The 26,425-nt window shown below is 57.5% G+C and overlaps 10 protein-coding genes across 10 annotated transcripts; 8 read left to right on the top strand and 2 right to left on the bottom strand.

Annotated features, from left to right (window-relative positions):
- Nucleotides 1-616: 616 nt before the first annotated feature.
- Nucleotides 617-2,924, top strand: BDY17DRAFT_314128 (uncharacterized protein; the record flags this gene model as incomplete). Its single annotated transcript, XM_033735785.1, has 3 exons — nucleotides 617-700; nucleotides 725-2,755; nucleotides 2,784-2,924. The coding sequence occupies 3 exons, from the start codon at nucleotides 617-619 to the stop codon at nucleotides 2,922-2,924; spliced, it is 2,256 nt and encodes a 751-aa protein (XP_033585473.1).
- Nucleotides 2,784-3,499, top strand: BDY17DRAFT_356927 (uncharacterized protein). The gene is made up of 2 exons (XM_033738293.1): nucleotides 2,784-3,361; nucleotides 3,427-3,499. The coding sequence occupies exons 1-2, from the start codon at nucleotides 2,903-2,905 to the stop codon at nucleotides 3,457-3,459; spliced, it is 492 nt and encodes a 163-aa protein (XP_033585472.1). The 5' UTR covers nucleotides 2,784-2,902; the 3' UTR covers nucleotides 3,460-3,499.
- A 258-nt stretch (nucleotides 3,500-3,757) lies between these two features.
- On the top strand, nucleotides 3,758-6,200 carry BDY17DRAFT_306014 (heat shock protein 70a). Its single transcript, XM_033734974.1, has 4 exons — nucleotides 3,758-4,540; nucleotides 4,604-4,671; nucleotides 4,734-4,749; nucleotides 4,807-6,200. The coding sequence occupies exons 1-4, from the start codon at nucleotides 3,883-3,885 to the stop codon at nucleotides 6,024-6,026; spliced, it is 1,962 nt and encodes a 653-aa protein (XP_033585471.1). The 5' UTR covers nucleotides 3,758-3,882; the 3' UTR covers nucleotides 6,027-6,200.
- On the top strand, nucleotides 6,201-7,811 carry BDY17DRAFT_306013 (uncharacterized protein). The gene has a single exon (XM_033734973.1). The coding sequence runs from the start codon at nucleotides 6,607-6,609 to the stop codon at nucleotides 7,552-7,554; it is 948 nt and encodes a 315-aa protein (XP_033585470.1). The 5' UTR covers nucleotides 6,201-6,606; the 3' UTR covers nucleotides 7,555-7,811.
- Nucleotides 7,812-7,971: 160 nt separating this feature from the next.
- BDY17DRAFT_349903 (uncharacterized protein) lies at nucleotides 7,972-12,560 on the top strand. Its single transcript, XM_033738175.1, has 2 exons — nucleotides 7,972-8,190; nucleotides 8,254-12,560. Exons 1-2 carry the CDS (start codon nucleotides 8,166-8,168, stop codon nucleotides 12,525-12,527), a joined length of 4,299 nt encoding a protein of 1,432 aa, XP_033585469.1. The 5' UTR covers nucleotides 7,972-8,165; the 3' UTR covers nucleotides 12,528-12,560.
- Nucleotides 12,561-12,908: 348 nt separating this feature from the next.
- Nucleotides 12,909-13,912, top strand: BDY17DRAFT_328408 (S-adenosyl-L-methionine-dependent methyltransferase; the record flags this gene model as incomplete). Its single annotated transcript, XM_033737838.1, has 2 exons — nucleotides 12,909-13,632; nucleotides 13,692-13,912. The coding sequence occupies 2 exons, from the start codon at nucleotides 12,909-12,911 to the stop codon at nucleotides 13,910-13,912; spliced, it is 945 nt and encodes a 314-aa protein (XP_033585468.1).
- A 32-nt stretch (nucleotides 13,913-13,944) lies between these two features.
- BDY17DRAFT_306008 (uncharacterized protein) lies at nucleotides 13,945-15,116 on the bottom strand. Its single transcript, XM_033734972.1, has one exon. It carries the CDS (start codon nucleotides 15,041-15,043, stop codon nucleotides 14,096-14,098), a length of 948 nt encoding a protein of 315 aa, XP_033585467.1. The 5' UTR covers nucleotides 15,044-15,116; the 3' UTR covers nucleotides 13,945-14,095.
- Nucleotides 15,117-15,384: 268 nt separating this feature from the next.
- On the top strand, nucleotides 15,385-16,369 carry BDY17DRAFT_258396 (uncharacterized protein; the record flags this gene model as incomplete). The annotated part of the gene is made up of 2 exons (XM_033731771.1): nucleotides 15,385-15,819; nucleotides 15,875-16,369. 2 exons carry the CDS (start codon nucleotides 15,385-15,387, stop codon nucleotides 16,367-16,369), a joined length of 930 nt encoding a protein of 309 aa, XP_033585466.1.
- Nucleotides 16,370-16,512: 143 nt separating this feature from the next.
- On the top strand, nucleotides 16,513-18,139 carry BDY17DRAFT_60980 (uncharacterized protein). Its single transcript, XM_033738558.1, has one exon. It carries the CDS (start codon nucleotides 16,656-16,658, stop codon nucleotides 17,922-17,924), a length of 1,269 nt encoding a protein of 422 aa, XP_033585465.1. The 5' UTR covers nucleotides 16,513-16,655; the 3' UTR covers nucleotides 17,925-18,139.
- A 2,341-nt stretch (nucleotides 18,140-20,480) lies between these two features.
- BDY17DRAFT_306003 (Sec23-binding domain of Sec16-domain-containing protein) lies at nucleotides 20,481-26,367 on the bottom strand. Its single transcript, XM_033734971.1, has one exon. It carries the CDS (start codon nucleotides 26,112-26,114, stop codon nucleotides 20,556-20,558), a length of 5,559 nt encoding a protein of 1,852 aa, XP_033585464.1. The 5' UTR covers nucleotides 26,115-26,367; the 3' UTR covers nucleotides 20,481-20,555.
- Between the last annotated feature and the right edge of the window lie 58 nt (nucleotides 26,368-26,425).

Genomic DNA, 26,425 nt, shown 5'->3' with positions numbered 1-26,425 from the left:
ATCGCCGTGCCCAGCTGTCGAGGCCGAATCAACCGCCCGACCATGCTCGTTTGGGAAGTGAAATGAAATGCCGCGTGCATGCAGCGACTGGTGGGTGGGCGGCGCGTGCGGCGCGTCCCCCAATCTCCGCGCGACGTGGCGCTCGCTCCTCCTCCCACCAATCGATAACGACAAACCCGACCCCGGCATGACGCCCGACCGGTAGGGGAAAACGGGCAGTACGGATAGGGAGGGAGGGAGCTGGCAAGGTGAGGAAGGCAACGGCAATCTTTCTTTTTCTTTTGTTCATCTTCCCATCTTCAACAAGTCCCCTTTCTCTTCATCCATCTGTCAATCATCTACACCTGCCGCGCAAGCGCATCGTCCCGTACATATCAGCTCCACAGCCCACCAGCGGATCCGGCACATGCATGCGCTATCCCTGCACGCGAGCACGAGCGACTCCTGACACCCAAAGAAGCACGAGCGCAGGCACAACACACCACCCTCCCAAAAGGCATCCGGCCCCGGGCGCATTCATTTATGCACCGCCATTTGTCTTCTTGTCGCTCGTTGATCATGTTTTTCTGTTAATTCACACCACACTCGTTTGCACCATACCCTCTAATCCACCCCAATGTTCCTCGAGCCGGATGCAAGAAAGAAATCCAATGGCTCCGCCTTCTTCCACGCGCAAACACCAATCGTCTCGCCTCGCGATGTAAGCTCGCTCGGGCGCCGGCAGTATCTTCCATTCATCGAGCGCACTCCGTCAGAAGTCAACCAGCAAAACCAAAAGGTTCAGCAAGTTCAGCAAGTCCAGCAAGTCGAAGAAGTCCCGGAGTCAACTCCTCCGAAACCGACGGTGCGATTGGTGAGATCATCGCCCGCACCATCATACGACGACGAGAAGGAAAACATCCCGTTCGGCAAAGACAGATCACAAGCGGGCGAACGAGTGCCACTCTCGACAACCGGTATCCTGACACCTGCATCGCTAAGACCGGAAAGTCAAAAGCCCGCGCTTGCAGCGCAGCGAGTTTCAGGTGTGCATGCACCGCCCAAACCTGCGCGCGACAACCTGCTCTCGTCTCTCTACACCACCAACCCACCGTCGCGTGCGGAATGGCATCGTCGCAGCGGCAGTTCTGGCAACTATTCCAACATTTCCACCTTGCACGGAGAGAGTGTGACCGGCCCGAAGAGTGTGCGCACGCAGAGTACGGCCAGTCAAGGCACTACGCTACGAGGCACTCCTACGCCTTCTGAAAGAGAGAGTTCCGACCGATCCGCATACGATACCAACTCGGGCCAGTGGTCGCTGCAGCCGTTGCACGAGACGTCGCCGAGGCCGTCCACCGTCCGCATCATCTCCACGCCTCCACACAGCATATACAGCGACAACTGGGAGCATTCCGTTTCATCCGAGCCTTCAGCGAATGCCCAGTTGTGGAGCTCGCCAACTGAGCCGGAGAGTGTCGCATCATTTGCCCAGAGGCTCTCTCGCCGAACCGCCTCCACTGGCTCCTTGCCATCTCCCCGTCAATCTCTCCATCACTCATCACCACCGCGCCGCCGGAGTCAGGGCTCCATCGATCGACCCGACTCAGAAGTACTCTCTTCATCGCCCAACTTTGTTTCTTACAACGATTCCTCGCCGTCAAGGCCGCAACGCTACCGATTGTACAAGGCTACGTCCATCGACTCCATCTCATCCCGCCTCCAAACGCCCAAGATCGTTCGAATCGAGAGCGGACGCAGCGTTGCAACGACTGTGACCCTTTCGTCCTCACCTTCCCCTTCCGAAGGTTCTCCGCCCCCGGAATTGGACATTCCTAAAAATCAGTTGAGACACAAACCTGCGTCTTCGGCACTTCATGCCGCCGCGGCTTCATCTGCGGTCCCCGACGAAGAAGCGATGGCAGACGAGGATGTGGACACGCTGCCTTACCCGCGGCAGCCGTTCATAGGTCATTTGAGTACGATTGCGAGCGAGAGCGACGCGCGCAGTCAAGTCACAAGCCAGCAATTCAGTCATTTCTCCATTGGCAGCGGTGTCACGACGGGCGATGAAGCAAGCATTATCGCCTCGACCGCGTCACCCCGACGCTTGCCTATGAGCTTTGTACAGCAGCTGTCAGACAGCTCGTCTTCGGGCTCGGGAGCTGCCTGGCCCCAGCCTTTGTTCCACGCCAGGACACCGAGCGCACCGCAGCACCCTCTTCCACCCATTCCCCCAATCCCCGGCAGTCCAGATAGCCAAGAAGGCTTCGACACCGTCCCTGAGCTCACCGCTCCGCGCCAGCTTCGCGAGCAGCGTTCCGGCTACTCCCTGCGGCATAGAAGTCACAGCACTCCGAGCCGCAGCCGGTCACTTAGTCAGACCAGCGAGGCCAGTCGTCACAGTCAAGTGGCTAACGTTTTCCCCACCTGGGCGAAAGCGTACTACACCTATGGCGCGCCTCTCCTCTCGTCCAGCCAGATCTCCCTGGCTCTCCCCATCGATCCACAGCGGATGCAGAACATCCACCAAGTCCTCTACAGCAGTCGCGACTGGTCGGATCGCAGCACCATAAGTCGTCTGGGCAGCGTCAGCGAAATCAGCAGTTTCGAGGCTGTGAGCCCAATCAGCAACCGTTTCCTGCCCAACATTTGGCGGCCGCGGAATCGCAAGAGATCGGTCACGGGGATCATTCGACACATCAAGACGATCTCAACCTCTCAGCCCTCCCAGCCGAGCATGAGTCAACCGAGCATAAGTCCCCCCGAGTCGATGGTGATCATGCCCGCTCCCCTTTCGCCAGATGCGCGTCCTTTACCTCCCATCGAGGAGCCAAGATATGGCCATCTTAACGACACACCGGAATCGCAGCGGCATCGTCCGCTTCCCAAGCGATATTCCAAGCAAAAGCACTGGAACAAAATGCAATTCCCGCGACCGATGAGTAAAGATGAATTCCACGATACCGTCAGAGGCGGCGGAGACGGAGATGGCGATGACGCTCCACATCTCGCGCCCAGCAGAAGGATGGGGCAGCGACTGTCCGCATGGCACGCACCCAGCTTCGCCGAAAGTCTGGACACGCTCTTGCATTCACGTTGTAACCGGCAAATATTGTTCTTCGCGCTCGGCTTCCTCTGTCCCTTGAGCTGGATGATTGCGTCCTTCCTCGCGTTGCCAAAAAGGCCAATGACGGAAGAGGAGTTTGAGCGGACGAGTCGCATGCTCAGCGCGGAGGATGTGACGGTGGCCGTGATGAAGCATGAAGCGGGAGATGCGGAGCAGAGGTGGAGGGAGGAGCGGACGTGGTTGAAGGCGAGGTGGTGGAGATATCTCAATCGCATCATGAGCGTGATTGGGGTCCTCTTCATCGCTGCTGTAGTATGTGCATTGGATTCTTCCTGAGTCGTGAAACGGGATGTGAAAGTGCTAACAACTTGGTGCAGATTGCTCTGGTCGTTGTCGCCACCCACGCATGATTGCCGTTATCGGCGTGATAGGGTCACTTGTGATGGAGTCAACGGGGATGTCACATGCTAAGTCTGAGAGCATGTGCTCGGCTAGTCTATCAGGTGCCAAACTCCTGCCTGAGGCTGACATGGTCAGATGGCCAGGCACAGAAGGAACTAAGCCGATTGGTCAAAATTATCGTTGCTTCGCGAACACCGGCGTACCTTCCCAAGTGACGTAGAGCCTTCTCGAAGCTTCGCTGCCAAACTCTAACTTTTTCCAGAATTCCATCTTATAAGGCTCTGTTATGTTTCATGCATCACCCTTTCACTCACTCATCTAGTCCACTTCCCAACTTCGTGTTCAACTTCCCACGTTCAACTTCCCACGACTCTTACGAATCACTCTCCATACCTTAGCATCTCCCACGAACACCCACAAAAATTCTCAATATGGCCCCAGCGATCGGAATTGACCTGGGCACCACCTACTCCTGCGTGGGCATCTTTCGGGATGACCGCATCGAGATCATTGCAAATGATCAAGGCAACCGCACAACACCCTCCTTCGTCGCCTTCACCGACACCGAGCGTCTCATCGGTGATGCTGCAAAGAACCAAGTCGCCATGAACCCCGCAAACACCGTCTTTGATGCGAAGCGCCTCATCGGGCGTAAGTTCGCCGATGCGGAAGTTCAGGCCGACATGAAGCATTTCCCCTTTACCGTCATTGACAAACAAGGAAAACCTTACGTGGAGATTGAGTTCAAAGGCGAAAAGAAGCAGTTCTCGCCCGAAGAGATCTCGTCCATGGTCCTCACCAAGATGCGCGAGACAGCCGAATCGTACCTCGGTGGTACTGTGAACAACGCCGTGGTCACCGTTCCCGCATACTTCAACGACTCCCAGCGCCAGGCAACCAAGGACGCCGGTCTCATCGCTGGTCTCAACGTCCTCCGTATCATCAACGAGCCCACGGCTGCCGCCATCGCGTATGGTCTTGACAAGAAGCAGGAGGGTGAGAGGAATGTGCTGATCTTCGATCTGGGTGGCGGTACTTTTGATGTGTCATTGCTCACCATCGAGGAGGGCATTTTCGAGGTCAAGTCCAGTAAGTTAACCTGTCATTCTCATTGATCTTTGAAATCGTTTACTGACGTTTTAAAACCTATAGCCGCCGGTGACACACATCTCGGAGGAGAAGACTTTGACAACCGTCTCGTGAACCACTTTGCCAACGAGGTAAGCAACCGAATATCCACAACCCTCCTTATTTGAGACCTATGCTGACTCTTCTATTACAGTTCAAACGCAAGAACAGTAAGATTTGGAAACCCCGTTCCCCAGAAAACGCTGCCAATACTAATACCCCTGCAGAGAAGGACCTCACGACCAACGCGCGCGCTCTCCGTCGTCTCCGCACCGCCTGCGAGCGTGCGAAGCGCACTCTCTCCTCCGCCGCCCAGACTACCATTGAGATCGACTCATTGTTCGAGGGCATCGACTTCTACACCTCCATCACCCGTGCCCGCTTCGAGGAGCTGTGCCAGGATCTCTTCCGTTCCACCATGGAGCCTGTCGAGCGCACCCTCCGTGACGCGAAGATTGACAAGTCTTCCGTCCACGAGATCGTCCTGGTCGGCGGTTCCACCCGTATCCCCAAGATCCAGAAGATGGTGTCCGACTTCTTCAACGGCAAGGAGCCCAACAAGTCCATCAACCCCGACGAGGCTGTCGCCTACGGTGCCGCCGTCCAGGCCGCCATCCTCTCCGGAGACACCTCCAGCAAGTCTACCAACGAGATCTTGCTGCTCGACGTCACCCCGCTGTCCGTCGGTATCGAGACTGCTGGTGGTGTCATGACTGCCCTCATCAAGCGCAACACCACCATTCCCACCAAGAAGTCCGAAGTCTTCTCCACCTTCTCCGACAACCAGCCCGGTGTGCTCATCCAGGTGTTCGAAGGAGAGCGCGCCAGGACGAAGGACAACAATCTCCTCGGCAAGTTTGAGCTGTCTGGTATCCCGCCTGCGCCTCGCGGCGTCCCCCAGATTGAGGTCACCTTCGACATGGATGCCAACGGAATCATGAACGTCTCTGCTCTTGAGAAGGGCACCGGCAAGACCAACAAGATCGTCATCACCAACGACAAGGGCCGTCTCTCCAAGGAGGACATCGAGCGCATGTTGGCCGAGGCCGAGAAGTACAAGGAGGAGGACGAGGCCGAGGCTGCCCGTATCCAGGCCAAGAACGGTCTCGAGTCGTACGCCTACTCGCTCAAGAACACCCTCAGCGACAGTAAGGTCGACGAGAAGCTCGAAGCCGGCGACAAGGAGAAGCTGAAGGCCAAGATCGACGAGGTCGTTGCCTGGTTGGACGAGAGCCAGACCGCCACCAAGGACGAGTACGAGTCTCAGCAGAAGGAGCTTGAGGCCGTCGCCAACCCGATCATGATGAAGTTCTACGGCGCTGGCGGCGAGGGTGGTATGCCCGGCGGCATGCCCGGCGGTGGCATGCCCGGCGGTGCTCCCGGCGGCTTCCCCGGTGCCGGCGGTGCTGGCGGCGACGACGGCCCGACTGTGGAGGAGGTCGACTAAACGCCTTACCAACCTGCCTTTCTGCATGATCACTTCTTTGATTGCATGGCACTACGGCGTTTAGATTACGACGGGATAAAGTCGGGCGGAAAAGCATCATGGGTTCTTGTTGCTTGTACTGATAGTTAGCTTGCCTCGAGTTGGAAGAGGTTCACAAATGAAATGCTTCAATCAATTTCTGTTCCCGTTTCATGTTTCGTCTGTATAGTGTATCTTGGTCTCGTTTCTCTGTCCACTCGGAATACTCCTACCTTGCCTTCTGCGCAACTCTGCTCTGCGCGATTGAAGCCAGCAGTGTGTGGCGTCGCAGGACCTGAACTTAACATTCTTCACATTCTCGCTCCCTCGCAGACAGCATGTGCAACCTTGGACAGACTCGCCTCATTCACCACCGCCAAAAGCCAAGAGCTCTGGCCCAAGATCTGTCAAATTCCTGCCTCCTCTGAGGCGCAACGCCAAGGAGGCGATGACGTTTGTTTCACGACCGCAGCAGTAGTGCCCAGCCCAGCTACCGACAGCTACATAACTTTGCGCCAACCTCTCCAAGCTGTTCTTTTTCTACAATCCCCACACAACCAGCATGTCGAGTTTCGTACCGCCGTCTGGGCCTCCGCCGCCCAAAGTCCCCGAAGGTTGGAAAGCGGTGTGGAATGAGCAGTACTCCGAATGGTTCTACGTCGACCTCCAAACCAAGCAATCGCAATGGGAGAAACCCCCGGATCCTTTCGCGTCTAGTGGTGGTGCAGGTGATGTGACGTCTTCAGGTGGACCGCCTGGCTACGATCACAACTCCGCTGTCGACACGGGCCCCGAGAAAGGCAACGGCGGCGCGGTCTACGGTCAGACGGGTGCTGGCAACGGATCAAACCAAGTCGACGAAGATGAAAGATTAGCGCGCCAGCTGCAGGCAGAGGAGGAAGCGCGAACGGCGTCCGCAGGTGGCGGAGCGGCGCACAGCTATTACGGCCAGAGTCCATCGGCACAAGGCCAAAACCCCACATCGCCATCGCAGGGCCAGCTTCCATCAAGAGATGCAGGCGGGGAGAAAAAGAGAGGCTTGCTTGGCAAGTTGACTTCGAAGCTCGGCGGTGGCTCGTCGTCGAAACCTAGCGGCTACGCGCAAGGATTCCCTCAGCAACAATACCCGCAACGATACCCCGTGCCGGGATACGGAGGCTATCCCCAACAGCAACCGTACGGAGGCGGATACGGAGGCGGCTACGGTGGACCGCCGCCTGGAGGATACTATCAGCAGCAGCAGCAGCGGCCTCAGCGCAGTGGGCTTGGTACGGGTGGAGGGTTGGCGCTCGGTGCGGGAGCGGGTCTTCTTGGTGGTGTGATGCTCGGAGAGGCATTAGACAACAATCAGAACCAAGCGTATGATCAGGGGTATGATCAAGGCATGGACAATGGTGGAGGTGGCGGCGATATGGGTGGTGGTGGTGGTGGTGATATGGGAGGTGGAGACATGGGTGGTGGCGATATGGGTAAGTCTATGGCTATTGCGCCTATCCTGACAATGTGCTAACAATTGACAGGCGGAGGTGATTTTTAAAACACTTGAGCAAGGGGAAGGGGGAAACATTACGGCCTACCTGGTCGTGCATTTGACCATGAACGATACGGTGAAGCGGCGAAGGAATGGGTGGTGGAGGCACAGGATGACTGACGTGACGCTGTCTCCAAGAGAGAGGGCAGATGGTCAGCTACAGCAGTAACCAAGTAGTTTCGAGTATCTCACGAACAGCAACTCCACCATCGATTGGAGAACACTGCTTTGAACGGCGCATAGTTGTATCCATCGCATCACCACGTGCATCTTCACGTGAGATGAACCTCCCCCGCCTCCTCCAATCATGAGAGGCCGGCAAGCTCGGGTGGTCCAAGCTCCGTTAAATAAGCTGGCGCTGCGCGGACTTTGGCGATTCGGGAAATACGATTGCCTGCCATCCCTTCAACACCCCTCCACCCTCTCTGCATTCTTTGCGAGCCGTGTGGCCAGTGTACAACCGCATCAATTGCATTTCCCCGGCGTTGCCCACACACTCTCTCATGCTCTGATCGACAAGGCGTGTCTTGCGCGAAGCTGAACCGGCGGCCAACCACCCCCCTCCTGCTAGCTGTCCGGGATTACGCAACATGTCGCAAAGCGGCGATGACTTGAGTACGTCGAGCTCTACCGTTGTCCGCCACCTCCTGGTTCCCGCATCGTACTTACCAGCCCTAGACGTCCCCATCCTCAACCTCACCGCGCAAGAAAAGACCGCATACTCCTACCTCTTCGGCCTCGCGGATGCCGACTCCCTCAACATCGTCACCGGCGAGCGCGCCGTCTCCTTCTTCGAGAAGACTCACGTCCCCGAAGCCGTCCTGGGAGAAGCATGGCAGATTGCGGACACGGAGAACCGGGGCTTCCTCACCAAGCCCGGCTTCTGCATGGTGCTGCGCTTGATCGGGTGGTACCAGAATGGCCAGCGTCATCCCTCCACCGAGCTCGCCTTCAAACCCGCGCCTCTACCCGTTTTCGACGGCATGACCCTCCCCGGCGCCACCGCCAGCCCGTCTGCGTCTCCCATACCCGGCGCTCCCCTGCAGCCGCAGCTTTCCGGCCAGACAACCGGAGGCGCGCCAATACGCGTCCCACCACTCGATCCCACAAAAGTGCAGCAATACTCGGCGTTGTTTGGCAGATCAGGCGCGCAGAATGGACTCCTCGCGGGACCGACTGCCAAGAGCATCTTTGAGAAAGCCGGGCTTCCCAATGAGACTCTCGGAAAGATCTGGATGCTTGCCGATCGCGACCAGAGGGGCGCCCTGGACGAGACCGACTTCATCGTTGCCATGCATCTTCTGACCAGCGTCAAGACGCGCACCATGACGGGGCTCCCCGCCTCCTTGCCGCCTGGGCTCTACGAAGCTGCTTCCCGGCGTGGCCAGAGACCCCCCAGCAGGCAGACATCGATTCAGTCCACGGTCATTCCGAGGCAATTGACAGGCAACGCTGGCAGTACCATTCCCCGAACCCAAAGTCCTCTCGCCAGGCCCCCCAGCTCGAGCTACTCCACCCCGCCGATCCAGTCTGCCCAGCCGACCGGGGCGCATTGGCTCGTCACGCAGCAGGAAAAGGCGCAATATGATCAGTTCTTCAGCACGATAGACACTTCGGGACAAGGACTCATCTCAGGTGAGCAGGCGGTCCGCTTCTTTTCCGATTCACGACTGCCAGAAGACACATTGGCGTCGATCTGGGATCTCGCAGACATCAAGAGCGAAGGTCATCTTAATCGAGACGAATTCGCCGTGGCCATGTATCTGATTCGACAACAACGTGCACCCAATGCCGCTCCATTGCCAGCCTTTTTACCCTCGGCACTCGTGCCACCGAGCATGCGCGGGCCACAACAAATCCAGCAAGCCCAGCGCGACATTCAGCAACCTTCAGCATTCGCCGCTCCTGTCCAGTCGCCTCCCCGATCCAAGTCTGCCGCAGACGACCTCTTTGGACTCGACGAACCCAGTCAAGCCACTCCCACCCAGGGCACACCTGTTTTGCAGCCGCAAGGCACCGGGGCGTCTGCTAGTCGCGATCCATTTGCTGGAAGTCAACCCGGAACCCCTTCCAGTCCGTCGCGAAGCTTCCAGCCCTCGCAAAGCACCAGCAGCACGTTCAAGCCTTTTATCCCCACATCTGCATTTGGGGCCAGCCTGGCTGCCGAGAATAGAGGCGGCTCGGGGACACCACCTGTGCAAGGTCAACAATCACCCCGTGGCCCAGCTGCACCTATGCCCAGCAATTTCGACGACTTACTCGGCGAGAACGACACACATGCTCAAGAGAGCCGCAGTATCACCAATGACTCGACAGAGCTGGCCAACATGAGCAACCAGATTGGGAATCTGAGGAATCAAATGGAAACCACCCAGACCAAGAGGACTGCCACTGCGGCCGAACTGAACGCCACCAGCGCGCAAAAGAAAGATCTGGAGCAGAGGCTGCAGCAATTCAGGACGCAGTACGAGGCTGAAGTGCGTGCGGTCAAGGACATGGAGCAGCAATTGACTGCATCGCGCGAATCCACAAAGAAGCTTGGCCAGGATTTGGCCTTGCTGCAAGGCACACATCAAGACCTCCAGACTCAGCATAACACACTCAGCCAGCAATTGCAGGCGGATCAACAGGAGAATGCAAGCTTGAAGCAACGAATCGGCCAGATCAATGCTGAAGTGACGCAGCTCAAGCCGCAGATTGAGAAGATGAAGATGGATGCGCGACAACAAAAGGGACTGGTCAGCATCAACAAGAAACAACTCGCGACCAACGAAGCCGAGCGCGACCGATTACAAACCGAGAAAGCAGACCTGGAGCGCAGTGCGGCGGAGCAGTCACGCAGCCTTGCTTCAAGTCCGGAGCCGGTCGCTGCAAGCCCCGTGGTGAGCCCGGCGGCCAGCGTCGTTTCCATGAATCCTTTCCTTCGGAGGACAAACACTACCGAAGCGACGGCGAGTCCTGGTCCGTCCGCCCCCAATCCGAGTGCATTTGACTCCATCTTTGGCCCATCTACCGCGTTCGCGCCCACTGGTCAGACAAATAGTAGATCTGGCACGCCGCCTGTCACGAGCTTCATTGGGAGATCGATGCCTGAAGCGGGCACCGTAGCTGCTGTTGGTGCTGGAGCCGCTGCAGTGGGTGCGGCGGCAATCGGTGGTGCGGCCCTTGCAGAGTCGAAGTCATCCGCTGGCGAGCCAGCCCTTTCTGCTACCCCGTCGCTCAGCGATCGCACCCGAGAGCCTCCAGTGGTTTCAGCCGAGCCTCCACCTCCCCCGGAAGGTAGCCAATTCACTCCCACCAACCTGCCTCTCAGCAATAGTGCCTTTGCTGATAGTGGCAAGGCTGAGAGCGTCGCAAGCTCCACCCGGGTCATTCCTCCTGCGAGTCGTGCCGGTGGTGTCGAAACGCCGAGAGAGGCTGCTTCCAGTCCACTTCCTTGGGCCACTTCGACGGCGAGTACGGCCAGCGCGTTCGCACCCGAACAGACGGAACATGAGACCATCCCGGGCGCATTCCCTGCGGAAGATCGTAATCCCAGCATCGCTGCTCAGGAAGTTGCGTCGTCGAACGAGCCTTCGCAGAATGCTACCCCTACGCCGCCGCCGCCGCCACCTCAGGCCAAGCCGGCAGACGACTTTGACTCTGCATTTGCGAGCTTTGGAGAGGGTGACAAGTCAAGGGATGCCGATGCGAGCAATCATCCCTTCTCCTCGAGCTCGAGCGTACCAGCCAAGCCCGCCGACCCGGAGTTCCCCCCCATTCAGGATTTGGGAGGGGACGAGAGTGACACTGATGACGATGGCGAAAGGGGATTTGGTGACGATTTTGGCGCTCCTTCGCATAGTGGGGCTGTTGCGCCGGCATCTGCTGTTGGGGGTACATCCACGGCGGCGGTGGGCGAGGCGCCCGACATCTCCAAGGACGCATCTCCACCCACCTATGAGAATATTGGAGATGCACCGGCTGGAACCATCGGTCACCCCACGAGTCCTAACAGCTTTCCCCGCGAGTATGGGAATCTGCTGCCCGCGAGGGAAGATCCGACCTCCCCGCCGCCGCCACCTGAAAATCAGGCCGTAGCAGGGCCGCCCGACATTGTTAGCCCCGTGCCGCAACGTATTGAAACGCAGCCTCAGCTACAGGCTGAGGATGGTGACGCATTCGTCGATGCGTCAAGTCGGCCCATGAGTAGCCATGCGGAAGTGCCATCATTGGCACAAGCCGCACCGGCCCCGACTGCCCAGAAGAGCGTGTTTGATGAGTTCGATGACTTCCACGATCTGTCTGAAGCGCAAGAACACGACCGCTCCGGCAACGACTTGGACTTCTTTGGCAGGCAGAGCCATGACGAGTTCAATCCTGCGTTCGACAGCCCTGCTGCGAGCCAGACGCCGACTCCTATGAAGAGTCTGTCGACTGCTGCTGACAGCAACGGCTTTGGCAACTTCGCGCCCAGCGCCAGCACCAGCAGTGCCTTTGCTCCTGCTGTCTCCACCAGCAGTGCTTTTGCTCCTGCCGCCTCCACCAACAGCGTGCAGCAAACCCCGGAGAATACGCAGCATGATTGGGATGCCATCTTCTCCGGCTTGGACAGCAACAAGCCCGTTGCGGGCACCAACAACACTGCCTTTGCGAGCTCCAACGACGACACGATCTGGCAGCCGCCTCCCGGCCCACCACCTGGTCGAGCTCCGATCGGGACAAATGGCAACACCGCGTCCTCCGTCGTCTCGCCCACGCCTCAAACTGCAACCGCCGCGAAGGCCGCGCGCCCGAACTTGGGCAGGGCCATTACGCCCGGCACGGAGCATGACGATCCGATTCTCAAACGCTTGACGGGCATGGGCTACTCACGGACGGATGCCTTGCGGGCATTGGAGAGGTATGATTATGATATTAATAAGGTGAGACTCTCCATTTCCCATGTCAGTGACACGTGCTTTGTTTGCTGACGAGATGCATAGGCTGTGGATCATCTTTCCCATTCGAGCTGATGCCTCGCCCCTTTCGATGTAGAGATCTGAATCTTCTCTTCTAATCCGCGGGGGTGGTTAGTAGGACTGTCATTTGGTGTCAGCGGTGTATATATGCTACAATTCCCTCCCGAAACTTCTCGCCCGAGCCCTTCATTGCTTTCGTCGGCTTCGAACCCATCATGTACTTCTCTACATATGACTGACGATGACACAGACTGCGTCAGCGGAGCCATGCCCAGAACGTGAGCTTTTCACTCTGCTCCCGTTGTTCAGCCACGGTGGCACGCCTTTACTTGCGCACGTCTTTTGTTCCCTTGACTGACACTCCTCCGAGTCCACATTGAAGTGTAGTAAGCCATGGTCGACACGGACAAATCGTACGCGCGCGACGACGCCTTCTGGGACAAGTACATCAAAGGCCGGCCGAAGATCCCCCAGGTTTTCTTCGAGCGCATTACCAACTCCCATGGTGGACAATTCGGCGTCGTTCACGATGTCGGAGCCGGCGTGGGGATCCATTCCCCGCGGCTGGCGCGTTACTTTCAAAACGTAATTGTATCGGATGTCGTGGCGAAGAATGTGCAGCTGGCGGAAGAACAATTGGGCGATGGTGGGGAGGGAGGCGAGTACACATATCGAGAGGCGAGGATGGAAGATGCGAGCGGGTTGGAAGAAGGATCCGTCGATTTCATTTTCGCCAGTTTCGCCATGCACTTTGCGCACTTCGACGAGGCGTTCGCGGTCTTTGGGAAGCAGTTGAAGCCCGGCGGTACCTTTGCCGCCCTGAGCTCCTCCACGGCCATTTTAAGCGATGCCGCGCTGAACGACGTGTGGCATCGCACGTGGGAGGCCGGGTCGAAAACCATACTGGAGCATAGCACGGATCGCCGCGATCGGCTGCGAACGTTGGGCAATTCTTCCAGTGGGTATGATACCATGCCTTTGCCGGAGACGTGGTTTCGCCCAGGCGCGCTGCGGATCTCGTTGAATGCAGGCCCGGATGGCGCGAAGAGGTGGCCGCCTATCATACCGGCGGAATTGCAGAAGGAGTATGAGGTGGAGTTTGGGCCGTTCAGTGCTGGTAAGTTGGCCGCTTGCGAGCTTCATCTCTTTGCTATCCTGCTAAGATTGCGCCTGGAGGGATCGGACCGAACGATCTACTCATCGTCGGGGAAGAAGCGGGATGGTCGTTCACGGCGGACATGAAGACTCTGCGCGAACAGGCCGCCTCGATGCCATGGAGTAGCCTGGAGCCTGATGCTCAGGATCCGTACTGGAAGGAATTGGAGGCCATTTGGCCCAAGGACAAGATGGTCGAGGGTATCTTCCCTGCACGCATCATTCTCGCTACGAGGAAGTAAATGGAGGCCTGGGAAAGGATAGGAGCATTGAACTCGCATCTGAAGGTAGAGTAGAGTGTCTAGCCTAGCATCTACGTAATCCATCATAGATCAACACCCCTCAAACTCCTCGCTAAAGCCATGCCATCAATTCCAAGCCCTGTGCTGTTTGCGTAATACTGTACAGATAGTTGTCGTAAGAGTCTAATCCACGCTCCTCCGTCGGCTGACAATATTGCTTGCCCTCCCACTCGACGGCTCCTCGCACAACGCCAGCGCCGGGAGCTCGTCCTTCTTCCCATTGAATCGTCCCAACAACCAATCCGTCACACTCACCACACGCGTCATATGATCGAACCTTCCGCTCTCTTCGGTGTGCTCGATGACATGCTTAGCGATGCGTCCTTCGTCATCAAACTCGAAGATGAAGATGCCGCAAAATTCCTGCTCTTCGCCGCTAGGTTGCTTGAAGAACTTCATTTCCCCCGCGCCGGAGATGAATTCTTTGATCTTGTCCACGGGGTCTTTGGGGGTGGTGATGGTGTCTCTGGCGTCCTTGGACTCGGAGACCCGCACTCGCTGCTTCCCGCAAGTCTTCCATTTGACTATGAGCTTTTCGTCGCGACTGGCGAGAGGCACAGCCGTGCTCCCTCCATTGCGCACCATCCGCTCGGAGAGGATGTCCAACCGCACGTTCCCCACCAGCGGGATTCTGCCCCATGCCACCGGCGCCGTCCACAGGGCTGCCACATAGCCGATCCGACCCGAGATGGAGGGAAGATGTGGGTGGGTGGAAGGAAAGAGGTGCAGCGAGATTTGTGGGGATAAGATCTCAGAGGGGAGCGGCGAGAGGAGGAGCGAGGGCAGGCGCTCGTGTAGTGTGCGCACCGTCCGGCCGAGCTGCAGCGTCCGGGCATCTGGGGGCCGGTGGTCATTGTTTAAGCGTGGGGTGGAGGAGGTGAACCAGACGTTGCGGTTGTGTCGATTGGGTTCATGGATGTCGGCGAAGCAGCGGCAGCTTTCGAGACACGCTCGGGGGTCGCATGGCGAAGACAAAGCTGCGGGGTGGGTTGCCGCGGGTTTGGCTATCGCGTTTAGGCGGGGGAGCAGGCGTGATGGCAGGAAGGCGCGCATCAGCCTAGCCGACATCATCGGTCATGGATGGAGTGGTGGGCCATTCGCGTGCTGGACGGTGAAGTGCTGGCGACGGGATGTTGGTGATGAGGCGGTGGTGTCGCCGGTTGTGAGCTCTGCGCAGCTTGGAAGTCGCGTGCACGGACCAAGCAGTCTTAATCATCATCCATGACGTCCAGCCGATTTATTTCCCAAAGCGGCAGGTCATGAATATTCGTCCAAGCATCGCGGCACTCCACTGTCTCTGAAAATTCTGGGATGCAACAAGCATGACCTCTTGCAAAGCACTCTCTGAATCCGACTTTGCAACATTGACTCGCCTACGACAGGACGACAGCCGGAACAATCCCTTTACTCCAATGGCTACTCAGACAGGCGCGGGCAAGCGCATCGTCTTCACCGGCGGCAGTGGCAAGGCCGGGAGACATGCCATCCCCGAACTGCTGAAGCTAGGGTACAAGGTGCTGAACCTGGATCTCGCCCCCTTTCCCGACCCCCACGCCGACCTGCACACGCTGAAGGCCGATCTGACCGACGGCGGACAAGTCTTCTCTGCCCTGACGTCTCATTACGGCCATGATGGATATACGCAAGGCTACCCCGAGCCCCCTCCGGACGCGGTCATCCATTTCGCTGCCATCCCGGTCAATCTCGTCGTGCCCGACAATGAATGCTTCCGAATCAATGTCTTGTCGACGTACAACGTGATTGAAGCCGCGTGCAAGCTGGGGGTGAAGAAGATCATCATCGCTTCATCGGAAACGACTTACGGTCTTTGCTTTTCGGAGGGAGATGTATGTCGTTGCTGTCCAGATTCGAACATTGAAGACAGTTGCTAATGACCATCAGTCGGATCCCATCTCCCTCCCCCTGGAGGAGGACTATGATGTCGGCCCCGCGGACTCCTACGCCCTGTCGAAGATCTGCAACGAGCGCACTGCCCGCACCTTTGCCCGCCGCTACGGCGCCGACATCTACGCCTTCCGCATCGGAAACGTCATCGAGCCGCACGAGTACGCGCGCGACTTCCCCAAGCACGTCGGACAGCCGGAGACGCGCAAGCGGAATGCCTGGTCGTACGTGGACGCCCGTGATCTCGGCCGGATGTGCGCATGCGCGGTCGAGAAGAGCGGCCTGGGCTTTCAGGTGTTCAATGCGACCAACGACAGCATCACCACCACGGTGCCGACGGAGAAATTCCTCAAGGAGGCCCTGCCGAATGTGCCCATCTCACGCAAGATGGGCGAGTGGGAGGCGCCATTGAGCAATCGCAAGATCCGCGAGGTGTTGGGATTCAAGGAGGAGCACGATTGGAAGCAGTATTACCAGCCGCCGCAAAAGTGATGGTCGATTTGGGGTGAACAGATAGTGGGCAACACGTTGTGCAAACACTGTGAATAAGCTGTCACGCGGAATACTGCGGCGAACTTGGACCTCGCCCATACTTCTTTCCCTGGGGCGATGGAGTCCTTCCTAGAGACGATGTGGTCCTTCCTCACTCAGGCTGGTCCTGCCTTCCACCTAGTTTACGTGGTAAACATGGATTTCTCAACTCAGCTCAGACTCTGGCTCCTCTGTGTACCCCAAGCAGACCAAAGAACCGAGCCACGCCAGGAGACAGACCGCCAAAATGTACCACACCGCGACCGACAGCTCCAGCCTCATGCTCCTCATTTGTTGGGCCTGCCTCAGCGTCGAGGCCTACATTTGTCCAGTCTATCGTACGGTCTTCCCGACGTACGATCAATTTCGTTCGGTCTTTGTTCTGATGGGGTTCACTTTCGTTGATGGTCTTCTCGATGTCGTTCGAGCTGGTTCTCCTCCTGCTCTCTCGTTTTTCGAGTCTCTTCCCTCCGCTATCCCTCGGCATGCTTGGGGTGTTTACGTCCTGGTGCTCAAAAAGCCAGGTTACAAGTCACTCATTTACGTCGGCTCTGGCACCGAAGCCAAGACTGGAATACGATCTCGCCTGCGCGACCATGCCACGCGGAGGACCGTTCCTAGCGGCGTGGAGAAGGCTTACGCCGCGGGATACACGATATCCCATTCAGCTGTCCTCGCGCATTGTCCTCTACCTTCTGCGGCCAACGTACCTCTGTTTCGTCTTGTCGTTCTCGCTCTCGAGGCCGCGTTCAGTTGTTTCTTTTGGGCTATGCGTTCCCGCACCAAATCGTACAGTTTCGACAACGTCTGTCCCTGGTCTCGGGATGCTTTCACCTACGGCGGTCTATGCAGCCACAGCTCTCTCATGGAATCAACGTACGGTCTTGACTTTACCGCGGAGGAACTTGAAGCGATGGCTGCCACCAGCGCGCAGCACAAACGGGACTACGATAGAGCCTACGGTGCCAACCTCCGCGCCAACCCGACCGAAGCTTACAAGGAAAGCCAGCGAGCTGGACGAGCGAAGCATGCACCCAAGCTCAAAATCAATCAGCAAGCCGCCGTGCAGAACAAGACCTACCATTGCGACGTCTGCAATGTCTCCTGCCGCGATAATGCATCCCTGGAACTGCACAACAAGTCCCCCCGTCATATCCAACGAGCAGACAGAGGCACTGGCGACTGGGAATGCGCACCCTGCAACTTGTCATTCAAATACAAATCGGCCTGGGACATTCACGTTAAAAGCAAAACGCATCTTCGCATCATCGGCGACGATGAGCTCAAGGGCTATGGCAAATACTACTGCGATCCATGCAACGTCGGATTTACTCTTCCAGGCCAATGGGAAGCTCACATCAAGACTGGAGGCCACATCCGCAAGACTGGAGCTCCCGCACCCGACCCCGAAGACAAGAAGTTTCATTGCACTACTTGCGACAAACGTTTCGGCTATCAGTCTCACTACGATGCTCACTGTCGCACCCAGAAGCACATCAAGAAGACATCGACTTAATGACACGACTTCCGATGCATCGTGCATGGAATTGGTCAGGACGATACACTCGGCATCTCTTTCCAAGTCACTGGTTATCTAGCCTTCACGTAATGATAATGTAATGAGAAGCGCGACTACAACGAAAAGGAAAGGATATACAGCACCGGCGGCGCATGGGGCATTTACAGGCGTCTTGGGATCTCCTTCTACTCAGTCCGTAGGAACACGAAGTCACGGACGTATTATACCTTCTCATCAAAGTGCTCAAGTCTGTCCTGCTTACTCGTAAGGCTGGGTTTCGGATACTTAGCCGCTTAAACAGCGTTTGCCACTTCGTCTACTTTCCATCGCCTGCAGATCCTCAAAATCGCAGATGCGGGGGATAATGCACGGAGACGGACACCTCTCCGGCGCTCGGCGAACTCTCCAGCGAAATCCGCCAGTCGAAGAGTCTGCCCTCGCCTGCGTGTGACCCATTCAAGCTGCGAACGCGGCTCGCAGGCCTCGAGTGGGCAAGCGACACGCCGATCCACGGCGGAGTCCACGGCCCGGGCAAGCCTCGCGGAGCCAATCAGTATAGCGACAAGGCTGAACCCAGACGCCTTCCACGTACCCGCCTGTCCTGCCCTCGCACGCTTCTCCGCTGTCATCTCCGGAGGTACGGACACCGAGGCCGCCGGGTACGGGCGCCTGGCCCGTCGGACACGGCGCTGAAGACCGCTGGCTATGATGGGGCGATGATGGTCTGGAGTCGCTGTAAGTGCCCGCAGTCTCTCAGCCAGTCAGCGCACGTTGAGGATTGGGGCCCGAGGGGAAAGCAGAAATGAGCCGGATGAGATGCAGCTAACCTCCAGTGTTGCGTGTGTAAGCATGCATGCACTCATAAAACGGAATCTTTGGAATATCCATTCCTGGGCTGAGAATCGACAGTTGCGGCTCATGAATATCACAAGTACCGCCTCACAGATATCCACTCGTTTAGAAGCTCGACAATGTGCTATACATTAGGCTAGGCTCTGAATTGAATATTTCACAGGCCATCTCGGGGAAATCGCTGAAATGTATAGAAGAGTGGCGGCTGAATATTTCCAAAATTGGCGAATCGAAGGCTTAGTTTGGGTCGACGTCGAGGTGACCGTCGTGGGTATTGTGATCGTCTCGTGTATCACAAGCAAAAAGTGCATTATACCTAGGTAACTAAGCCGAGAGCTGACGAAGCTAAAAGCTAAAAGCCTAAAAGCCCAAAACACGTGCAGCGCTCGTAGAGTGCCCGAGGTATCTCATGATCGAGACGCGGCTCGAGGTGATTGAGGCATGAACTCCGTGTCATCCAGTGTAGAACGTGTTCTTGAATGCTTTGCAGTAATGAAACAGTCTATTGAGCGACCAAACCTTACTCATACTCACTGGGATGGCGTGCACGAAGCATGACCTCCGCGGCGACAATCATCCATCCAACAGCCATGAGACGGTGCTAAGCTCTCTCGCCCTGACGAAGCCTCGAGAACAGTCTGCGCCGCCCACTTGTGACCTCATAGCCTCCACTCAATGAGACCAGCGCCATCTCCGCCTTTCCTCCTTCAACACCTCCCTCACCCGCTCATACGCATCAAAGACAGTGCTGTAATCAGTGCGCAGCTTGTCGTAATTGCTCTGCAGTTTATCGTGGCGTCGTCTCAACTCGCTGGTCTCCACATCGCGGCGCAGGATATATTCATTGCGGCTGCGGATGCCGGCTTCAAGGCGGTTGATCTTGGCCAGTAGGGTGGGTACGTCGATGCCGTAGTAGTCTTGGCTAAGAGAGTTGATGTACCATGCGGGATGGCGACTTGGCATCGGTTTTGGGAGTTGTTGAGTTGAGTGAAGGTTGCGCAGGCAGGGAGATGTGGCGAGGGTTATAATAGAGCGGGTGAGGTTGGTCGCTTGGTATCGTTTGCTTCAGGACGAACGTATGAAGTGATGATCGTCGAACGATTCGTGAGCCAGCCTCGTTTTATCACAACTCGTCGACCGGGCTGTGCTCAATGTCGCGAAACGACGCTGGACGCCTTAATAACCATTATGCTGCAGTCAGCAACGCCGCGTCCCCGCAATATCGCTCAGCTGGGAGAAGGCTGTGTAGAGCAAGCTGCCTCAGGTCGAGCTTAGCTGCTGCGCCCGGCACGACGTCTCACCATCATCTGCAATGATGTAGACCTTCGAAGAGCTACGACAATATAGCTTCATACCCAAAACTACATGCATACCCGAGCACGTCCACTCTCGGACAATAACGAAACTGATGCTGCGCGAAATGCCACCTCCGGCTGAAGAGACCGGCCGCACCAGCGAGCTTCTTATGCTCCCCAATACCGTGGCTGTGAAACGCCATCAGTACAATATTGCGGGAAATGCTCGAAGGGTGAATTCGGTTGTGCTGGGACGACAACTTCTCCAGACCCAGCATCGCCGACTGACCCCTCCCATGTCGGCGATGTGGACTGCGCCAGAGAAGATGGCGCGGCGAAGACGTCCAAAGGCACACGATTACGTTATCACAAGATGAGAATCTGAAGCACAACAGCATTGCCATGCAGCCAGCATCATATTCATACCTCACCCTACCTCTAATCGACATGACAGGGGTATCCAAAGCCATCCATCCCTCACTCACTTCGCCGCCATGACATCCACATACCGGCCCCCCTTCTTCTTTGCCTTCACCGTCCCCGCCTTCCGCGAGCTGCCCGCCGGCCCACCAAGCAAATCATCGATACTGCTCGCATCACTCAGACCCGACGCAGGCCTCTTGGGCGGCGCGAGATCCCCGTTCAATCCCAGCGGTAGCGGGAGAGGCGGTGCGGCGTCCGAAGCGGGTGTTGCTGACCTCGACGCCGGGCCCGAAGGCGGCGCTGAGAAGCCTGGTCCGGAGCCAGACGTAGGCGGTCGAGCGCCACTGCTCATTCCAGCTAATGCCACACCGCTGGAGGTGCGCGAGGGTGGGCCAGAGGACGAGGGCCGCGCTTGCATGCCGAAGCTAGCCACGCGACTCGGCGGACCACGAGGAGGCGGAGGAGTGGGAGCAGCAGAAGCTGAAGCGCTGTCCGCTCCGCCCTTCTTATTCACCCACTTGCCGAGATCTTTGTCAAAGTAGAAGGAGTTCTCTTCGCCGAGCTTGGCTTTGATGGGGCCAGGTGATAGAGTGCCGTCCTTGGCCCCTCCAGCGAACCAGCCACCAAACCAGCCTTTCTTCTGCCCGCCTGACCCAGCTTTGTCGCGCGCGGCGTCCGCTTCGGCGGCCTTGCGGAAGGCTTCGTCGGCCGCTTTGTCCGCTTGGCTCTTTTTGAGGGCCGCGGCGCGACGTTCCACCTCGCTTTCGCCGCCGTCGTTGTCGTCTTCGTCGCCAAAGGTTTGCTTCTTCTTGGGCGATGCAACGTCTTCCGGCGAGTCTGCGTCTGGCTCGTAGGGTTCGTATGCGTAGGTTGGCGGTTCGTAGCCTCCAGTAGGAGGTTCGTAGCCGCCGCTGCTTTCAGTGGGTGGTTCGTAAACGCCACTGCTTTCAGTGGGTGGTTCGTAGACGCCAGTGCCTTCAGTGGGTGGTTCATAGCCGCCGCTCCCACCGGTGGGAGGTTCGTAGCTACTGCTAAAGCCTTCACCGGTTGCAGGCTCGTCCGATGCGGCTGGGCCGGGCATTCCATTGAAATCCGGAATGGCATCTTCAGCGTGCTGTGCCGACACAGGTACCTCTCCAAGTACCAGCGGTGATGACACAGCGGGTGACGGATCCGGAGGATATTGTACCTGAGGGGAATAGCCATACGGAGAAGCAGAGTCCTCAGCCAGCAGCGGTCGCGGCTCATAGCTCCCTTGCGAGCTATTGTCCTGCCCTGAGCCTCGTCTGGAACCAGCAGCCTGTGGCAGGCTATAATTTGACGTCTTCTTGCTCAAGGTTTGGCCAGGAAGTCCCAGATTAGACCCGACTGCAGAAGCGGGTGCGTATCGCGAGGAGCTCGGTCGCGAGGATTCCGCTGCCGATGTTCCAAGGCTGCTATACTGCGGTGCAGCTGCAGGTTTCGCCATTGTTACCGGAGCGCCAGGTGTGTATCGACTCGGCATCGATGTAGGAGGCATCGGCTGCACAGGCGGCGGACTGGACATGGCAGCCATCATCGGATTGTAGAGCTCGCTACTCGAACCAGTTCGGCTGATGGTGCCCGAGTCGCCGTTGACGCCACCAAAGGGCCCGGCCTCGCCTGTCGCGCCACTAGGTGCGGCTCCTCCAGGAGTCTGATCATCTTCGCCGGCGACAAACTTGGTGAACCAACTAGTCGCGCTCGATGACACCTTGTTGAGAGCGGGTCGAGACAGGAAGCCAGACTTTCCATCGTGCGGCGTCTGAGACAGAAATGCACCGAGGTCCGCTACGGCTTGGGTGAAGGTAGGATGATAGTAGGGGGAAGGTCGAGTGGTGGAGGTGTAAGCAGAGGTAATGGCGTCGCAATACGTCTGCGCTTTCGACTTCAGCCCGTACGCGGCGAGTTCCTGGGCGTGCACGAGCTTGAATGCCTGGAGATGAGGCACGTAAGGGGGTGATGTTGACGCTGCCGACAGAGAAGTGGCGTATTCGTAAATCTCGGTGAGCAAGATGGCGTCGAGGTCGTTTCCAAAAGTCTCGTCTTTTGCCTGATGGTTGGCTCCGAGCAGAACAAAATGCGCGTCCGCATCATCAGGGCCGGAATGCTTCACAAACGTCCGAGCAAACAGGTAGCAGGTATGTGCCGCTTCCACTCTGCCATAGCCAGCCAGGAGCTTACCGAGGGAAATGAGCGATTGCGCATCGTTGGTCGTGCGGTTGCTAGTCACCAATCCAAGCGTCTCTCTCCACTGATCGAGTCCTTCCAATGGGTTACCAGCCACACTTCCATCGGCCATGCTAATCATCTGGAAGCCAGCTCTGGCAGAAGGCGGCACGAGCTCATCGACACACTCCTCGGAATTGTTGGCAAAGACCTGGTACAACGCTGCCAGACTCCTCGCATCGCTGCCGAAGCTCTTGACTTGATTCCGTACAAAAGCCTGGACAATCTGTTTCCAGGTGTCGGGGCCCATGGTAGATGCGATGAGCATTGCGTGACCCCATAGCCTCTTGTCTTCCGCAAGCCATACAGCCCGCTCGCGATTCCCTTCGAGCAGCGCCTGTCGTAGTTGTAGCGTGACGTGCTTGTCCACTGCATCTCTCTCGACCACCGCCGATCCGGGACTCTGCAGCTCCGAAATCTGCGCCAGCTGAGCCAGGTTGGGCAAAAGGATGGCCCTCACTTCTTCCACAACCTTGGCATTGCCATCCAAGACGCCGTCGTGTTCAACAAAAAGTCTCATCATCTTCCACAGGACCAGCTTCTCCTCCGCCCTCTTTTTGAGGTCAGGCGAGAGGGAAAAATCCATCGTGGCGGCCTGCGTCTGTTGCTCGAGATCTTGAATCTTGCCACCCATCCACGCTACAACATCCTTCTTTCTGCCCTTGCTCTTCGCCGCAAGTGGGCCCGGGAACTTGGCATTCCGCTCGTTCATCGGTAGTAGTTGTTCCGCATCTTGTGTAATGACTGGTCCCGGAGTGCGCTTCGCAGTAGGTACGCCTGATCCAGCAGCATAGAAAGGTGTGTGTTTGGGCATACTGGAGACTATAGTGCCGCCTGGACTCCAATTGAAGATGGGATAGCCTTTCCATCGTTCGAGTGGGTCTTGTGCACGGTCGTCTTGTGGAGGGGTCAACAAATACTCGCGGGAGAATCTCCTTCGGTGCGGCAGTACGGGACCCGTGGGCATCGACGTGAGAGGAGCGCCACCCGAAGCCGGCCTCGTCATCCTCGCTTGCTTCATCGTCTGGTCAGGGCTCTGAGTCTGTGGACGTTGTTGCAACGGAACCCCAATTTGTGGTGGAATCTCATTGCTCTTGGCGGGCGAATATCGAGTGTCGGTAATACCTCTCTGCAGTCCGTAGGCTTTTGGAGACGAGGATGGCATTACGTTCCGCGGTGCTGGCGGTTCTGAGGGGACCGCAGCGTGCGGCTTGTCGGTGAACGCAGCAAGAGGGCTGCTGGTACGCGGCGCGAAAAGATTGGCTTGCTGTGCAGGAGGAGCAATTGGGCCGGATGTCTGGCGCATCATTGCTTGCATTGGCTGAGAAGCTGGAGCGGGCGAGTACCGGGCAGCAGCGGCTGGAGGGTGCGATGTGTTTGCAGCCGCAGCCGGAGCAGGTGAATATCTGCTTTGTGATGCTGGAGGCATGCTCGGCGCGTGACCACCTGCTTGCTGGGCGCTGGGAGAGTATCTTGTGTTGGGCGCAGGGGCTTGCACGGGCTGCTGCTGCTGTACAGGTTGATCCGGAATAAGGGGCATCCTTTCGGGCTGTCTCAAACCGCCATATACACTCGACTGCTGAGATGCTGGCGGTGTAGAAACAGCGCTCGTTGCAGAATATGCCTGCTGCTGCGGAGGTAATCCACGAGGCGGAGACCGCAACCCCGCTTGAAGCGGCGGCGTGGGCATAGGCTGTGGGGTGCCTGCAGGACGGTTGCGAGGCTTGGCAGTGACAGGCAGCTCTTCAAAGAAGCCGCTGGCAGTCTTCGGTGTGGATTTTGCGGGTGCGATACCCTTGGAACTAGTCGAGTCTCTCGAAGGTGGCGGTGACAAGTTGGAGCCGGGGCCTTGCGGCGGCACGCTGGGTGATCCAAAGCTACTACTGCGCGGCGGTGGTATTGCCGGCGATGTCTGAAGCGGCGTAGGCTGTTGCGATGCCTGGGGCCGTCTTCTCGGCTTGACAACTTCCATGGGAAGGTCGTACGGGGACTGATATCCGCCCTTTGATTTGTCCGAGAAGCTTTGGGCTTGCTGGAGCGCCGGGGGGCGTTGTTGAGGCGCTTGAGGCTGGGTCGCAGAGTGATTGTAGACATCGTACAGGCCGGTTGAAGGTGTACCAGCAGATCGGCCGTGCCCAGTTGGGTTGAAGAATTGTGGACTCGGCATGCCGGGTGATGTGTGCGGTGCTGCTTGCTGAGCGGTTGCTGGTTTTTGTTGGGCTGCAGGGCTCTGCTCAAGGAACGGCTCATCGTCCAGAAAGCCATCATCATCCTCGCCAAAGAAAGATGACGGATCAAGACCACCCGAGTCCTCTACAAGCATATCATCATCGTCCAATGCAGCTCCCCACGCAGCAGCTAGATCCTCTTCTCCGGGGCCATCTTCCAGTAGCGGATCGGCGTCTGGTGCTGACAGTGTTTGCGCTTCTTCGGCGGCCGTTCCTTCTAGAAGTTGATTCGTCGTTTCCTCGGGGGAGGGGTTAGCATCTGGAGCAGCAATTCCTTCAGATTCCTCGGCAGCGGCAGCCTCCAAAGCCTCGTGATCATGCCCATGCCCATGCCCATGCACCGTCGAACTCTCGTGGTCTAATAGTTCGCCAAACGTCTTGTCGTCTCCCACGGAAGGCCACTCGTCTGGCATAGATCGCGGCTGCACTGCTTCGACAGGCGAGTCCGAAAAGTTTGTGGTGAAGGACCGATCGAGATGTGGTCTGGGCGGTTCCTGTTGCACCTGGTCCAGAGGCTGTGCGGTCGGCATTGGCTGTTCGTTCTCCAACAACGATTCCGCGGCGCTCGGTTCCGTGCCTTCTTCCATCTCGGTCCCTTCCCCTTGATGTTCATAATGCTCAGCAGGTGCCTCTTCATCCTCGTACTCAGCACCCTCTGCAGGTTGTGCGCTCTCGACATCAAGGACAGGATCATCCGGTAAGTGTTCCTCTAGCGCCTGCTCTTGTTCCTCTACACTATCTTGATGTGACAGTATCGGCGTTTCAATATCCTGAGCCCACGCCTCCTGCTCCACTCCGTTATTCAACTCCGAATTGGAGTGCCCGTCCAGTCCCACATCAGCTTCAGACACCTGCTGAATTTCTTCCGGCGCTGTTTGGGAGTCGTCGGTCTCGATATTGTGTACGATTGATGAACTCCTTTCTCTTGACGGCGACTCCGGCTCAAACAGCTTGTGGTTGTCCGTAGCATCACTCACGTCATTCTTCTTCGGAGTAGGTCCTGGATAGCGGGCGAAGAAGTCGTCCTCCTCCTCGGGGACCGCGTCGCTGTTGTTTCGGAAAGCTGGATGCCAGGAGGCTGCGGCCGCGCCGGCGGAGTGGGAGGTGAAGACATTGGCAGGCTCGCTCGTATCGTTGTCCATTGTCCAGTATTACGAAAGGAGGGCCGCGTCAATTGCGCGTGAAAGGAAATGTACCTAAAAATCGTCCAACATTAGCCACCACGTATCCCTTTGCGGATGCTGGGATGAACGGACAAATGCAAGACAACGCTGCGCAATGACAAGAGCAGAAGATCATTGGTACATTAGATGCATGTCTGAAGCAGCTCCAGCGAGGTGTTGGATGGTGCGGGAAGGGGAGTGAGGCGATGTGTGGTGTGGGAGAAAGGGAGGTCGATGGATGGAGTGGACGGACGATGCGGCGACTCGGGGGAGACGAGTTTCCCCAAACG

The sequence above is a fragment of the Neohortaea acidophila genome (genome assembly GCF_010093505.1).
Source record: "Neohortaea acidophila strain CBS 113389 unplaced genomic scaffold BDY17scaffold_13, whole genome shotgun sequence".
Taxonomy (NCBI): domain Eukaryota; kingdom Fungi; phylum Ascomycota; class Dothideomycetes; order Mycosphaerellales; family Teratosphaeriaceae; genus Neohortaea; species Neohortaea acidophila.
This window is presented reverse-complemented; position numbering and strand designations above follow the sequence as displayed.

Bases quoted from the DNA above. Each gene is read 5' to 3' on its own strand.
- BDY17DRAFT_356927 (XM_033738293.1), top strand. From the start codon at position 2,903: ATGCAATTCCCGCGACCGATGAGTAAAGATGAATTCCACGATACCGTC. The intron at 3,362-3,426 runs GTATGTGCATTG...AACTTGGTGCAG, and splicing joins TCCTCTTCATCGCTGCTGTA to ATTGCTCTGGTCGTTGTCGC.
- BDY17DRAFT_306014 (XM_033734974.1), top strand. From the start codon at position 3,883: ATGGCCCCAGCGATCGGAATTGACCTGGGCACCACCTACTCCTGCGTG. The intron at 4,541-4,603 runs GTAAGTTAACCT...TAAAACCTATAG, and splicing joins CATTTTCGAGGTCAAGTCCA to CCGCCGGTGACACACATCTC.
- BDY17DRAFT_306013 (XM_033734973.1), top strand. From the start codon at position 6,607: ATGTCGAGTTTCGTACCGCCGTCTGGGCCTCCGCCGCCCAAAGTCCCC.
- BDY17DRAFT_349903 (XM_033738175.1), top strand. From the start codon at position 8,166: ATGTCGCAAAGCGGCGATGACTTGA. The intron at 8,191-8,253 runs GTACGTCGAGCT...TACCAGCCCTAG, and splicing joins GCAAAGCGGCGATGACTTGA to ACGTCCCCATCCTCAACCTC.
- BDY17DRAFT_306008 (XM_033734972.1), bottom strand. From the start codon at position 15,043: ATGATGTCGGCTAGGCTGATGCGCGCCTTCCTGCCATCACGCCTGCTC.
- BDY17DRAFT_60980 (XM_033738558.1), top strand. From the start codon at position 16,656: ATGTACCACACCGCGACCGACAGCTCCAGCCTCATGCTCCTCATTTGT.
- BDY17DRAFT_306003 (XM_033734971.1), bottom strand. From the start codon at position 26,114: ATGGACAACGATACGAGCGAGCCTGCCAATGTCTTCACCTCCCACTCC.